The following is a 15,778-nucleotide window of genomic DNA, read 5'->3' as shown; positions in this document are numbered from 1 at the left end:
CGTGAAGAATGTATTATTATGTGCGAGTGAAAAGGTGTCACGTAATTTTTCATTAATTGAATTCAACATATAGTTCAAGATTAAAGGAGAGGGATCGATGAAAATGATCATACTCCTCCCTCCAAAAACATTAATTTTAAGAAATATATTTTGTGTTTTGGTGAGTGGGGGGCTAATTTATATTATTTGATGGGTTAAATTACTGTCTGTGTAAGTAATAATGCACTTTAAATTTCTCTGAGCATTAACCAGGCTATTTTATTACAGAAAACAAATGATGATGTCCCATTCATGAAACAAATTAAAATAGCATCCGAGTTGAGAAAATTAGTACTGAGAGTTAATCCATCAATAATGGAAGACATAGACATTGTACTCAACAACAGCAACACCAGTAATCTGCATGTTGATCTCGTGAGTACTCGCCCGAGCATACCCTCGAGCAAATCGGAAAACGCCGCTGCCACCGACGATGGGCATCTCCCTCACGGCGGAGTACACCGCGTTCCGCCCCAATATACTGAGAGTGCTACCGTTGAACGTCCCCTGAGTAAACACATAGTTCAACACCATCAGAAGCCCCAAGTTGTTCAAATCCGCCGAGGCGTACATCCCCTGCGCTCTCCCCACAGTTTTGGAGCTTATATTCGGGCCCACAGTCAGGGGGTCGTCGATAATCTCCACAAAGCCGAATATGGTGGCGGAGGAGTTGGTGATGGCGGATTCCGCCACTCGGTAGGCGGTGGGGTATCGACCCCTGACAATGTCGTGGAAGTAGAAGTGGAGGTGGCTGAGCTTCTCTGTTTTCAGGCCCATTTCTTCGTTGGACACTTCTCTCCAGAATTCTTGCGACTTAATTGGGGTGATCATGAAATTTGAGGAGAGGGTGAGAATGGCGAAAATGGTTGATGTGATTTTCAGGATGCAAATATTATTGGCAGCGATGTTGAATTAATTGTTTAATTTTAATTAATTTGACATGAAACAATATGAAAAGATGCCCAAACAAAGGGCTTATTTATATACACATCACATACATACATTCAACTGAGACTTCTCCAATGGGAGACAAAGAAATAATTCCCATTCCATGCACAATTCTATAAGGGATCACGTAGCGGTTGGAACAAGTGAGGCCGTAAGGGATGACCTAGCGGTTGGAGCAAGTGAGGCTGTGTCAATTTACTCAGGTTCGAATCTCATTCTCAACGGTTGGAAATGTTGAGTTTGTCAAACATGGTTAGCCTAATGTGGTTTACATCTCTCGTATAATTTGCAATCAATTATACGAGGTTGTAAGTTTACTCAGTGCACCTAAATGGTTGGTTGCGGGTTCCTTCATTAAAAAATAAATGAGAAAAACTCTCTATTATAATTTATAAGTTTCATATAATGAATCTTTTATATTTATTTAAGGTAAATTACAAACACCCCCTGAGGTATGGTCAAATTACAAAAACCCTCCTCTTGTTTGGATAATTACATCTACCCCCCTCGACTATATTTTTTTCTTACACCTCCACCCTTATGGTGCCAAATTCAACATAATCATCTAGATTCCGTGGAATGTGCTCTAGTTTGTACTCGTTTTATATAAAAATACAGTTTTCGATGCACCACAAACTGATATATACAAGCCAAAAATCACATATTATGATCATCTTGCTTCATCATGTAGAGTTTGAATGGGATAAAACGGGTACAAAAGTGATAATATTTCATATAATCTCGAAGATTCCACTAAATTTGAGGAGTTGAGGGGGTGGTTGTAATTATCCACACAAGAGGGGTGTTTTTGTAATTTGACCATACCTCAGGGGGTGTTTGTAATTTACCCATTTATTTATTATATAACAATCGACAATTAATCAGTGTTTTAAAAATCGGCCGACGCGCCCGATTAATCGGTCTCCTTGGTGGAGGCAGTTTAAACCTTTACGATTTTAGTGTAAAGGTTTAAAATATCAATTTTTGCCTGTGAGGCGGTTTTAGGGGTCCGAAGCGGTCAAACCTTTAAGGCAGATCAAACTTCGGTGGCAAAAATCGGTTTTTCTTTTTTCTTTTATTCTTCAACATAAAAGTTGGGATTTTAATAAAAAAAAATTGAGTTTATGCTTTATTTTATTTATGTTAACCGTTATTGTTAAAGAACCTAATGATGTATGCCAAGAATGTTGAAGAATAAATTTAAATTAAAAAAAAAATTGTCTTTTTATTTATATTTTATCAGGATATTTCTGTATTATGATTTTATTATTATTAAATTTTTATTATGTTATTAGGATATATGCATTATGGAGATATAACTACGTTTAATTATATTTTTATATATGTTTTGAGTATTTATAAATAATATCTACCAATATATTATATTAAATTTTAAAAAACGACCCAATTTATCGCTAATTAATCACCGCCACACCAATTAATCGTATGTCCATGCCTAACCACTTCCAACCAAATTACCGATTTTTACAGGCTTGCAATTAATTGAGTATTTCATGTAATAATTGATGGAGACCACCATTTTACCCTTTGGGCTATAAGCTACATAGAATAAACTTTAATATGTACTCCTCTAACTTTTGGCTCGCACTAAAGAGAAAAGGGGTAATGGCAAATAGGCCGATGACAAGGGCACTTAATTAAAAGAGGGACATTTTTTTCTTAAATTTTTTTTTAATTAATAGTACTGCCTTAGATGCTAAATTACTGTCTTCAACAGTAATTTAACTGTCTTAGACAATAATATTAATAATATTACTGTTCGAAAAAATAATATTCATAATATTACTGTTCGGAAAAAATAATATTCATAATATTACTGTCCCAAACAGTATTATTACTGTCTGAGACAGTAATTTAGTAGCTAAAACAGTAATGTTAATTAAAATATTTTTTTCTTCTAAGAAAAAAAAAATTCAAAAAAAAAAAAAAAAAAAAAAAAAAAGTCAACGCCGGAGACCGGCGGTCCACGGTGGTTGACCGACCGAAAAAAAATTCAGGAAAAAAACAATGTTTTCAAAAAAAAAAAAAAAAAAAAAAAAAAGTCAACGCCGGAATCTGGACATTTCAGAAAAAAAATTTATTTTCTGAAAAAAAAAAGTTTGGGGGGTTAATGTGATATATTTGTTTAAATTCGGGGTCAATGTGTAATATTAAGGAAGTTAGAGTATAATTGGTGGAATTGATAAGAATTATATTATTGAGGGTATTTTAGACTAAAGACATGGGAATGAGCTTAATTGAGAGACTGTTTTTTTTGTGGACCAAAATGCATTTAAGTCCCATGCGATGGGCCTTTTTGCCATTTGCCCAAGAGAAAAATAGCACGGAGAGTTCACATGACAATGCTCATTGGAGTTAAACGTCAGGTATACATCATGCCTAGTAATAATCAATGCTGTCAGAACCGGATCGGTTATAAAACCGGACGGCCATTTGGGTCATGCTTTTACAGGGTCGAATCGGTTCAACCGGGTATTTGATTTTTTTTATGTGTTATTATCTTATTATTTTTTTAATATGTTATTATTTTCTTTATATTTTTTATTTCCCACCTATTATTTTCACTTTTATCTACATTACCCGACTTTTTACTATATTTCTTTTGCTTATACTCTATATTTTTCCATTCTTTATTCTCCAAAATCGGACAAACCCCTCTGACCATATCCGGCAATCTTTCGACCATTCATGACTAGATCCGGCCATTGACAAACTAAGGTTGTGAAAGTTCACTCAAATCTAGTCAAAAATAACCAATTCAGCGGTGTGGAATGACCATCTCAACCAAAAGCTTACCATTCATGACTAGATCCGACCATTTAACACTAAGTCTGTGAAGGTTCACTCAAATTTAGTCAAAAATAACCAAATCAGAGGGTGTTGAATGACCATCTCAACTTCCAGCGGTGTTGAATGACCATCTCAACCAAAATGTTTCATTTAATATTAACATCTCCAATACGCACCCTCAAGTGCAGACGAATTACATTTGAAGCCTTGCACTTGAAATATTCGAAATAGGTGGCGTCGGGATTCGAACTCGAGACCTTTCATTTGGTCTGGCTAGGCTTTGATACCATGTTGAATGACCATCTCAACCAAAGGTTTAAAATGTTAATGAAATGTATCATTTAATATTAATATCTCCAATATGCGGTGGTTTGAGACGTTTTGGCCAAAAACCGGGTTCCTTGACTGACTCGCCAGTTCTTGGGTTTTACCTGGTCGAACCGGATTTTGGTCGTTTGACCCCAGTTTTTAATTTTTCCGATTTTAAATGTTAAACTGGATCGCTTCACCGACGGGTCACGCTCGAACCGGTCCGACCGACCGGTTCGGTCCGATTCTAACAACATTGGTAATATATATTATTTGTGTTTTTTTTCCATTAAAGAATAATGGGAATCGTTAAAAACTTCGTGGTTATTTGTCATTTAGAGTTCCAATAAAACATTAATTGTATTTTATCAATTTTGTCCATTGTTACTTAGTTAATTGAAAAATAATTAATAATAACGTATTTTTGTATTTATTATGTTATTTTTGGTATAATATGCATATTATAATATTAATTAATTAATACTAACATCACATATACTATATTATATTATTTGATAAAAGTTAGCAAATGCAAAGGAAAGTAAAAATAAAGAAAGATGAAACTGATGCATTTACTCTATTTGTTAAGGGGCTTTAAGATATGCATCCCTAGTGGGAAAACATATTAGATGCTACACCCAAGGATATTAAAACATTAGAAATACATCCTTTTGTGAAATTATTATAGTACCCTTACGGTGATATTAACGCCGTGTATTTTGGTATCTGGTAAGTTGAAATTAAATCCCACCAATCTCGGCCTTAAGAATCTCTCTGATTCTATTATCCTAAATCCCATAATAACCGTGCCATAAACCACCACCCCCTCCTTTTCCCCCAAATTAAGGTCGTCTTCCTCTTCTTTACTGCGAATCGGCGGCAATAATTATGAAAGTACTATACAGCAACAAAATCCAACTCCTCGTCGCCACAAACGTCTACGAATGTCTACGTCACGCAACAGATCGAGTGAGTTTTGTTTTGAATTTTTTTTCTGAAAAACTTAAAAATTAGGGTTTTACACAATCTAATATGCAGGGGAGATGCGAATGAAGGGTTAGCAGGACATAAATGTGCTAGATTCAGATTAGATTGTACATATGTGCAATTTTCTATTTCATTATGTTCAATCATTGGGTGTCTATGAAAATAGTTTGGTGGTTTGAATCTCTAATTGGAATTTACTTATCTGTGTTTACATTCTGCATATTTTTTCAATTATAGTTATAGTCAGTGATATATATGTTTAGGCGTATTTCTATTGTAGTCTATGTGAATATGCAGTGGGCTGTGGTGTAGTAACTGTTATGGTAGTTTATGTTTAAGATTTCTATCGTAGTCTATGAACTTCTCACTGCAATTCTATGGTATTCCGTAAACTGGTAAGGTATTTTGTACGGCTGTAGTTATGTATTGCTGGGGTTCGTTTATTTTGGGTGATAACAAAGTAGTTGGTAGAAGAAAATTGATATTGAATATCTTTCTGGGTATTTGTTGTTGTGGCATAGTAATTGCTGTTGTAGTTTATGTTGTAATATTTCTATGGTAGTCTATGAATTTTCCACTGCTTTTCTATGGTTGTCTGTAAACTGGTAGGTGTTTCCTCCATTTGTAGTTATGGGGTAGTGCTGGGATTCGTTTATTTTGGCTGATAGTAAGCATGATAGAATAAAATTGTATATTAAATGAATATTTTGACCTCCATATACTGCATCACCTAACTGGAATCTACCGGTAGGATGAATATATGTGAACATTTTGTGGACCCACAATGTGAGGGTAATAATAAATAGCTGTAAATTTTTCTTACTAGTCATTATTGTTAATGAAATGTATGTATGAGTTAATTAGGCTTATGCGAATATTTAAATCATCTATGTAAAACTTAGGTATTCTACGGGTGTTGTGCTAGTCTATGATTGTCTATGCACTGCTTGATTCTCACCAACACATTTAGCTTTCCTAACAATTAAGCGACAAATTGAAACAAAACGAAGAAAAATCCACTCAAAACCTTTCGTTATCCCTACAGATGTCTACGCCTGGCAACAAATCAAGTATGTATTTTATTTTATTTTCTTTTTTTTGAGTCCTCATCGCTTATTGCCCAATTTCAGAAATAGGAATTTCAACAAGGAAAAATTTGCAGGAGAGATGAGGATGAAAGTACAATAAGATATAAACGCGGTAGACCCTGGTAAGAATGAAACATGTGTGGTAACTTGTTTGAGTGTATTCATAAGATTATTTGGTGTCTATGATTACTATGTAGTTACTTTGGATGTATATGTTAAATGACTTGATTGTGTGTGAGAGTTATTGTAATATTATGACAATAATAGTTGATTTGATTGTATAGATGTTTCTATAGTTGTCTTTGCAAATTCGTGTGGTTGTTTGTTGATTATGTGAAATGGTATTTCTGGCGTCTACAACATTTTAAGAACTGAGTTTGAATATATATTCCGGGTGATTTGATTGTGTAAAACATAGTTTGGGTCTCTACAAAAGTTTATACCTTATTTATGTAGATTTATAGAACAAAAAAATCGAGTTGATTTTATTGATGTTATAGAAAACAATGTACTGTGTGTGCCATGTGTGTGGTGAATTGTGTAAAACCACAAAATAAGTACATTGTGTTCAAATAAGTGTTGTTTGTGAATTAATTAGTTGATTGAACAACAAAATTTTTGACTATCTATGGATGCCTATAATACTGGTGATATCAACACTAAAATGGATATGAACAAATTTTGTACTACTTATACTATACACAACTCTTAATTTCGGGGTCCTCATAGCCTGTAGCACATGTGGATGTCTACACCATTTGTTACAAACACAAGTACCCTGTTTTTTTGTCTATACATTATGTTGGTGTCTACATCTTTTTGTAAACTCTCCTGAATGCGTGATTGTCTATATGTGTCTATGCATTGTATAGACTGACCTTTTGAACATAAAATTATTCCTCTTTAACTGTATGGTATTCGTACTTATTCCTTTTTATATTCCCTGCTTTTTTTATTGAACATTTAATTCTTCATATTTTCGTTTTCCAATTACATGAGTATATATATTTAACTTGTATAAGTAACATGCAGAAAACATACTTGGAGAAGACAACACAAGATAGGGAATTATGTGATATCCCCTTCGGCGAACATTTAAGCATTCAGACTAGTCCACAACAAAAATTTGAGAACAACGATTGTAGTGTAATTGTGTTGTACATCATCAGAGAACATTTTCTTCAAGGGTTGTTGAAAATAAAAGATGTTGATGAAGGGGTTACAAATATTAGAAGAAACATTGTAGAATATCTATTGAATTACGAAATTGATTAAGCTATAAGTTCATGCTAGTTTTTTTTTTGTTTTTTTTACGCAAGTGTAACATTTGTGCAAATGACATTTGCAGTGTTTCTAAGTGAAAAGAATTATATGGTTATATTGACAATATTTAATGCCCATATTCAGTGCTCATTTTGCTATTTATTCCGTAAAGATACTTTAGCATTTGACATATACTGAAATAGGTCAATACATTCATACTATATGGCCATGTTATACGTAATATGATATATCAGATATTCTATAATGTACTATAGTATACTATAATATATTGTATTGTAATATAATGTTCAGCGGTATACTATGGAAACTGTGTTATGTATTATAGTATGTTATAGTATACTGTAACTATAATATGCTATAGTATTCTATAGTGTACTGTATTGTATTACAATATGTAATGGTTTACCATCGAAATTGCGTTGCAATAGTATCTGGTAATTGTATACATTCACAATACGAATTGCCAGAAGCACCAAAAAAATTGTATGGGTGATGTCAGAAATTAATACACAAACTGAAATTCCAACAACAATGAAAGAATGAACTGTGAACTAGTTATGCAAAATTAAGTAAGACTGTGTGTAACAAACAAAGCGACGACCACAAAACAACACATTAATTCATCCAACGCATAAAGAATCAACAAACACAAATACAATAACCTGTGAAGAAAACAAAATATTGAAAAGCTTATAAATTTTTAACAACTTCAAAATAAAATATTAAATACTCAACGACTCAATCAAAATAAAATTCATGGAACAAAAATAAACCAGTCAACCAGTCATAAAAAAATTGAAGTTGCTGAAAAAAGAAGTAGTCTTCAACAAAAATCCATGAGTTAAAAAAAGACAATCTAAGTTTCAATAATAATCGTAGTGCAACTGCTGTATAATACACCAAATAAAACTACTCAATTGCGTTTGTGCATGTCTTCTTGTTGTGACTGCCAACCTGGTTGCAGCGGCTACACCTCATCCTCCTCGCTACACTCTCACGCCTTGAAACAATCCTTTTCGTCTTTGTTCTACCGCGTTTTGCTTGGATCGGAACTCGGGCGGACCAATCACAGCCAACGGAGGATCGGCACTAGGTCTAGTAGAACAAAAAATTATTTAAGCATAACTTTGTTTGTGCGAAGAAAAATGAAAGTAGTCGTCCACATAATTGTATCCTTCCGTGTTCGCTTTGTACAACACACAAGCAGCAATGAGCGCATGGAAACCCCGAAATTCGCCACTTTCTGCACAAACATGCTATGTTCCAAAACTCCACTTCAGCAACAAGCTCAATTAGTACCCCATATACCGAGTCATAACGTTCTTCCGCCAACTGATATAGTTCAGTGTGCCAAGACAGCGGTGTCGTACCTCAATAGTATTATGATAATAATATGACATAATATCAACAAAAAAAATAATATATGTTTATAAAATATTGTGCATATAAACTTAGCAATGACTGTACATATAATCTTATTAATGGCTACAGCAAAAACAACAAATCTGTACATACCACAAAAAACGACAGAAACCTATACAATGAATAAAAAACCATAATACATACTAAGAAACCTGTAAACATGATGAAACCAGTTTGTCCAACAAAAATCAAAATTTATTGTAAAACAATTACATAAACAAAAAAAATTAAATCGGTGCCAATTGATGAAACAACAAAAAACAACCATATAATCAAATTATGCAAAAAACAACAGGAATTACCAATCCAAACTCAAACAAAGCACTCCTCTTACATACTGCTACTAACGTAGAAAAATATACAGAAATTGTATGTGCAAACTACAAAAAAAAAAAAAAGTAAAAAGAAAATTAAATAAATAAATAAAATAACCGATCGCGTCAATTAAACACAATCAATTGGTAAAAGCGATATAAACCGAACCTTCTTACGGTTGTAGATGAAAGAACGAAACTCAGAGATTTGCAGAATACCCGGGGTACTGATATCACCGTCAATCTCTTCATATCGAAGTGATATGATATTACGATGCAGTTACAAGATTCTGTGAATAAATTGGTATGTGATCCCTAATTATAAGGAACGTGAGATTTACCAAATCAATTTAACTCTTTGAAACTCAGAGATTTGCAGAATACCCGGGGTACTGATATCACCGTCAATCTCTTCATATCGAAGTGATATGATATTACGATGCAGTTACAAGATTATGTGAATAAATTGGTATGTGATCCCTAATTATAAGGAACGTGAGATTTACCAAATCAATGTAACTCTTTGTAACGTTAATACACGTTCTGTTACAATTAAGGGTATAATGGGGATATTTGAAAAAAAAGCCTTTATTTCATTTATTATACATAACGAGGGATTTAGTTACGAAAAAAATATTGGGCTTGTATCCCACATCTAATTAGGGTTTGTTTGAGGGACCTCCAGCATATTACCCCATTTGTTAATGATAGAAGCATGAAGAAAATTAAAACCCGTCGATTCATTTACTCTATTAATTACTTAGTATATATTATTAAATAAGAAATGCATGAACCAAAGAACTTTTTCATCTATTTTTTTTTTTTTTTTTGGTAATGCAGGAACCCGCAGCCAACCATATAGGTGCACTGGGTAAACCTACACTCTCGTATAATAGCTTGCAAACCATACGAGAGATGTAAACCACACTAGGCTAACCATGTGTGACAAGCTCGACCTAGCGACCATTGGCAAGGGGATTCGAACTTGGGTCAATTTAAACCACACTAGGCTAACCATGTGTGACAAGCTGGACCTAGCGACCGTTGGCAAGGGGATTCGAACTTGGGTCAATTGACCCCCAAGCTCTCTTGCTCCAACCGCTAGGCCAGCCTTGCGGGTACTTTTTCATCTATTTTATTTTTAGGGAAAGAAGTAGACAGGGAGAATTTACTCTATTAATTACTTAGTATATATTATTCAATAAGAAATGCATGAACCAAAGAAATTTTTCATCTATTTTGATTTTAGGGAAAGAAGTAGAATTTATCAAGCAATAGATGCTAGTTCAACAGGGAGAGTAGTATTCGAACACGGGGCAGATTGGAAAGAATGGGCATGGCATATCTTTCCACTGGGCCAAACACAACATTTGTTAATATTTAGGCCATAAATATATATAATAAAACTCCGGTAAAATGATTTAATTGGCATGTAAATATGTTAAATAAATTATTACTTTTCATATTAATTATTAGTAAATAAGTTTAATTAAATTATTATCAAATGCAAACTTTAAATATATATATATAAAAGCACGGTTCAATACTTCAAAACATCCATTATTAATTACTATATCAATATAATCTCCACTATTGAAAAATATATAGGATTGAATCAATTCAATATTTAATCAAATGCGTATACTTAATACAAACTCACTTTTGTTATTAAAATCGATAGTGTGAAAAAATCGAATACAAAATTAAATAATATGTTTATTTAAAAAAAATAGATTATAACTCATTTCAATGAATTTAAATCGATTAACCTCAATTGTTGACAAGAACTTATTAATATTATTGAGTATCTTATCATAAGATAATTATTTAAAAATATAAATGATGTTTATTTTAACAAAAATAGATTATATCTCAATTCAATTAATTTTCTTACTTTAAAAATAATATTATATATGACTACTATATTCAAAATATCATGATGTAATTTCTCTTTTAATAATTGGTTTAATTTGTAAAAATCGTAAGAAAATTAAATTGTAGATCATATGATTTAATCCTTTTTTTACATATACATTTTAGGGTAAATAGCATTAAACCACCTAAACTTTTTAAGTTTTTGCGGATCACCACCTGAACAATTTTTTTTTGCAAGACTTCATCTCAACTTAGTTAATTGTGCCACTTTGCCCTTTTTTGCCCGTTTGCAGGTCAAAATGACCGGTTCTCATCCCACATGCGTTGCACATGCTAAACTCAAGGTTAATGTTGTCTTTTCCATTCCAAAAAAATATTGGGCCCTAATAGCCGTTGACATTCACACATCCCCAATTCATCCGCCCCTTTTCTCATTTTCTAGGGTTTAGGATTCATCTCCAATTTCGCGATAATCTGAAGATCTTCACACTCTATCATGACTTGGAAAGTGAGAGAGGGTAACGACGCTGCAGATTTTACAAAAAATGCTCCAGATTACGGTATGTTCTGCGTTTTAATGTATTAATTTATTCTTTGATTTTAAAAACATTTGTTCGATGTAGTTTATCAAATGCGGTGGCAGTTGGTTGATTTTTTAATGCAGTGGCAGTTGTTATTTTATGAATTGTTGTATTCTATAGTATTTAGAGTGGCAGGACCACACTTGTGTTTTTTTTTATAATTTGTTTTTTGGCTGTTACCTCTTTGTCTAGATATTTAGAGTGTAAAACAGGACCACTTTTCTGTCTGTACATGTTTTGTGTCCTATTTTTTATGTTTTGTCATTGTTATATTACAATTTTTTTTCTGAAAATGTATTTTATATGCTTTGGCAGGCCCAAACAGTGATAATTTCACAATAATGATGCTTCATTCTGGAAAAATTATGGATTTGGGTGGGACCTGCTATGTTGGTGGAAATATAACTTACTTTGACCATTGTTGTGTGGATGAAATGTCAATGACTGAGATAACTGAAATGGCTAGGGAGATACATTTGGATGATTGGGATGATTTCTTTCATGATAGAAGTTGCCTGCATGATTGTAGTGTTATGCATTTAATGCAAAATGACAATGATGCTTTAGAGTTGGTGAATTATCTTGATGATCAAAGGGTTGCAGCAATTTGTGTAAAGCATTATGAACAAGCAGAGCAATCTGATCAAAGTGCAGGGGAATTTGAATATGAAGATGATTTTCCAGAAGTAGATGAAGCAATTGGGTACGTTGGTGATGTTGATGAACCTGTTGGTGATATTGATGAACCAGTGGATGGTTTTGATGAAGCACACTTTGATGATGATGGTAGAACAATGGATGAATTATTAGAGGATGTGATTGATTGTAATGACAGTGGGGGTAGTGATGGGCAATCAGTAGGGGATGATTCAGAGCATTCAGATTTTCTGGTTGATAGTGAATTTTTTGAGTCAGATGATGACTTTCAGTATGATGAAAATATTGATTGTGGGGTAGAATGGGGTGGACTTGGGCCAGACAGTGAGAGTGAAGAACCTAGAAGGTCTAAGAGGTTCAATACAGGGGTAGAGACTCAGGTTGTGGATATCCCCAAGAAAGATCAGTTCATGCACCACAACTACCCAGTGTTCAATTCAAACATAGACATGGAGAATCCACAGTTTCAGCTTGGCCTTTGCTTCCCTGATGCAGCTTCTTTTAGGGAAGCTGTAAGGCAGCATGGAAGAGTGAATGGCAGGGATATAAAACTGAAGTTGAATGAGAAATATAAGGTTCAAGCAATCTGCAAGCATGAAACTTGTCCTTGGTTTGTTTATGCTTCTCAAATGAGAAGTGAATCAACCTTTCAAATCAAGACAATCAATGCAATTCATGAATGTCCAAGAAAAGAAAGGGTTGGTTGTGCAAATTCTAGGTGGTTGGCCTCTTAATATGCAGATAAAATCAGAACTGATCCAAATTGGCCAGTAGACTCAATGATGGCTGTTGCACAGAAGGAATGTAAGCTGCTATTCAGCACACACCAAATGTATAGGGCAAAGAAAAAAGCTGTGGAGTTGAATACAGGGTCTAGTGCTGAGCAGTTTGGCATGTTGTGGAGATATGCTGAGGAGATAAAGAAATGCAGTCCTAAAACCACAATCAGAATCAAGGGGAAGGGTGATGGAGATCAGATGAAATTCAAAAGAATATATATCTGTTGGGATGCTCTGAGAGAAGGGTTCCTAGATGGCTGTAGAAAGATCATTTTCCTTGATGGATGTCATTTAAAGTCCACATATGGGGGGATATTGTTGTGTGCAGTGGGCATAGATGCAAATAATGGGATGTTTCCATTTGCTTATGCTGTTGTTGAAAAAGAAAAGAGAGATACTTGGTTGTGGTTTATGAACCTCTTGAAAGAGGACCTGCAAATTGAGAATTGTGGTGAGTGGACAATAATGAGTGACAAGCAAAAAGGTCTTATAGATGCAATAGAGGAACTGATGCCTAACAGTGAACACAGGTTCTGTGTAATGCATCTGTACAGCAATTTTAAGCTATCACACAGGGGTTTAGCATTAAAGAACATTTTATGGCAAGCTGCTAGAGCTACAAGGGTTGTGGACTTCAACAGAATCATGAGAGATTTGAGTGGGAAGGATAAAGCTGCCTTCCAGTGGCTTGCAAAAAGACCAGCTGCACATTGGTCTAGATGTTTTTTTAGAACAAATTCAAAGTGTGATACACTCTTGAATAACATGTGAGAAAGTTTCAATTCAATGATTTTGAGGCCTAGAAGTATGGGAATCATTGATATGCTTGAGGCAGTCAGAAAGATCTTGATGAAGCGGATACATGTGAAGAGAGATAAAATGGAGAAGTTCAATGGAAACATATGTCCAAATATTCAGAAGCAAATAGAAGAGTGGAAGAAGAAGTCAATGGAGTTCATTGCTCATTGGAATGGTCAGGCTCAATTTGAAATAGAGAACTGTTATGGTGACAGATTTAAAGTTAACTTGGAAGAAAAAACTTGCAGCTGCAAGAGGTGGCAACTAACTGGAATTCCATGTGCACATGCCATTTCAGGCCTTTATTACATGGGAAAGCAACCTGAAGACTATGTTGAACAATGCTACTCAAAAGAAACATATATGAGAGTGTACAGTCACCTAATGGACACACTTGAGGGACCTGACAATTGGCCAATATCTGCAAAACCTCCATTGCTTCCCCCAGAAATTGAGAAAATGACAGGTAGGCCAAAGCTTCACAAAAGAAGAAAACAGCCAGGAGAAACCAGTGGCTCAAAAGATATACCAGCTCCAGTTGCCAAAACCATAACCACAGTTGGAAAATTGGGAAGGCAGGGTGTTTTAATGACTTGTAGCCTATGTAAACAGAAAAAACATAATGCTAAAGGCTGCCCTTTGAACAAGGTAAACTGTATTTATATCATAAACTATATTTATTTTGTAAATATGTCTTGTATTTATGGTTTACCTAACTAACAACATTCATGGTTTATTAACTTATAGGGAAAACAAAGTCAAACTCCACAGTCTACACAAGCTACAGAAGCTAATATCACACAGTTAGACAGTCAAGCTCCACAGTCTACACAAGCTACAGAAGCTACAATCACACAGCTGGAAAGTCAAGTTACTGGAATTGAAATGGCCTCAGAGAAAAATGACAAAAGAAAGGTAGTTTAGTTTAGTGTGTACTCATTTATTTATTATAATTCATGTGTGTAATGGTATTTGTTTGGTTATGTAGAGAACTCAAGCAGCTGTGAAGAATGCAACTGCAAGGAACAAATTACCAACAACAAGAAAAGCAAAAGAAAAGATTATGCAAGAAAATGTAAGTTATATTTTGGTTTTATAAAAGTATTGTGTTAGATGATTAATCATCTAACATGTGATATAATTTCAGGAACCAACAAGAAAAGAAAAGGGTAAAGGAAAGGAACCAATGATGTCTGTTATTACAAAGGCAAGAAACCAACCAATTGATGGTTCATCTCCATCACAGAATTTGAGGCCAAGAAATAAAAAAGGTCTTGTGACAAGAAGCCAACAAGCTCATGTGGCAAGAAACCAACAATCACAACCAAAGTCTGTGAGGAGAAGATTAATTGATGAGGATGATTAGGGGTGCAAAAATACAGTGACTTTTGTTGTTTTTGTGAACTTTTTATCATATTGCATATTTTCTATCATTTCATTTTGCTAGTTGGATTGATTACTTTTGAACATGTTCTTAATTTTGTTGTTTGATGAATTTTTGGCTATTTTGTAAGCTTGGTGGATTATTTCCATGCTAGATTGGTAACTTTTGAGAGCTGACTGGATATTGTTATTTTGTGCACTCGTGTCTTATGTTATGTGCAATGAATGATCAACAGTTCTTTGATTGTATTGGTTGACACATCTTTTACAATTTGATTAATAGTTCTAAATATTGATCAACACACAAATATTGACAGTTCCAAATATTGATCATTTCACAGATCATAAAAATTCAGTACATATATTCATTACACATAAAAATTCTGCAACTTACATGGGCCAAGTAATTATATTTTTCCACTTAAAAAAACCACAATAATCCTACTACAATTTCAAAAATCTAGATAAGAATATAGACCAACAACAGGGCAACTACCAAGGCC

At 34.0% G+C, this 15,778-nt stretch overlaps 2 protein-coding genes, 1 long non-coding RNA gene and 1 pseudogene across 3 annotated transcripts; 2 read left to right on the top strand and 2 right to left on the bottom strand.

Annotated features, from left to right (window-relative positions):
* Nucleotides 1-243: 243 nt before the first annotated feature.
* Nucleotides 244-936, bottom strand: LOC148771593 (dirigent protein 21-like). The gene has a single exon (XM_088816032.1). The coding sequence runs from the start codon at nt 868-870 to the stop codon at nt 349-351; it is 522 nt and encodes a 173-aa protein (XP_088672158.1). The 5' UTR covers nt 871-936; the 3' UTR covers nt 244-348.
* A 7,268-nt stretch (nt 937-8,204) lies between these two features.
* On the bottom strand, nt 8,205-9,514 carry LOC148771592 (uncharacterized). Its single transcript, XR_016030484.1, has 2 exons — nt 9,372-9,514; nt 8,205-8,798 (listed from the first exon to the last, which is right to left on the bottom strand). It is a non-coding gene; the product is annotated as an uncharacterized LOC148771592 (long non-coding RNA).
* Nucleotides 9,515-11,453: 1,939 nt separating this feature from the next.
* Nucleotides 11,454-13,049, top strand: LOC148771591 (uncharacterized). Its single transcript, XM_088815127.1, has 2 exons — nt 11,454-11,637; nt 11,974-13,049. Exons 1-2 carry the CDS (start codon nt 11,574-11,576, stop codon nt 13,047-13,049), a joined length of 1,140 nt encoding a protein of 379 aa, XP_088671253.1. The 5' UTR covers nt 11,454-11,573.
* A 9-nt stretch (nt 13,050-13,058) lies between these two features.
* On the top strand, nt 13,059-15,258 carry LOC148771590 (uncharacterized; annotated as a pseudogene).
* The last annotated feature ends 520 nt before the right edge of the window (nt 15,259-15,778 follow it).

This window comes from Erythranthe guttata, chromosome 3 (assembly GCF_056151865.1).
Source record: "Erythranthe guttata isolate IM_541 chromosome 3, IM_541, whole genome shotgun sequence".
Taxonomy (NCBI): Eukaryota; Viridiplantae; Streptophyta; class Magnoliopsida; order Lamiales; family Phrymaceae; genus Erythranthe; species Erythranthe guttata.
Note: the sequence above shows the minus strand (reverse complement) of the source record. Positions and strands in the feature narration are given on the sequence as shown.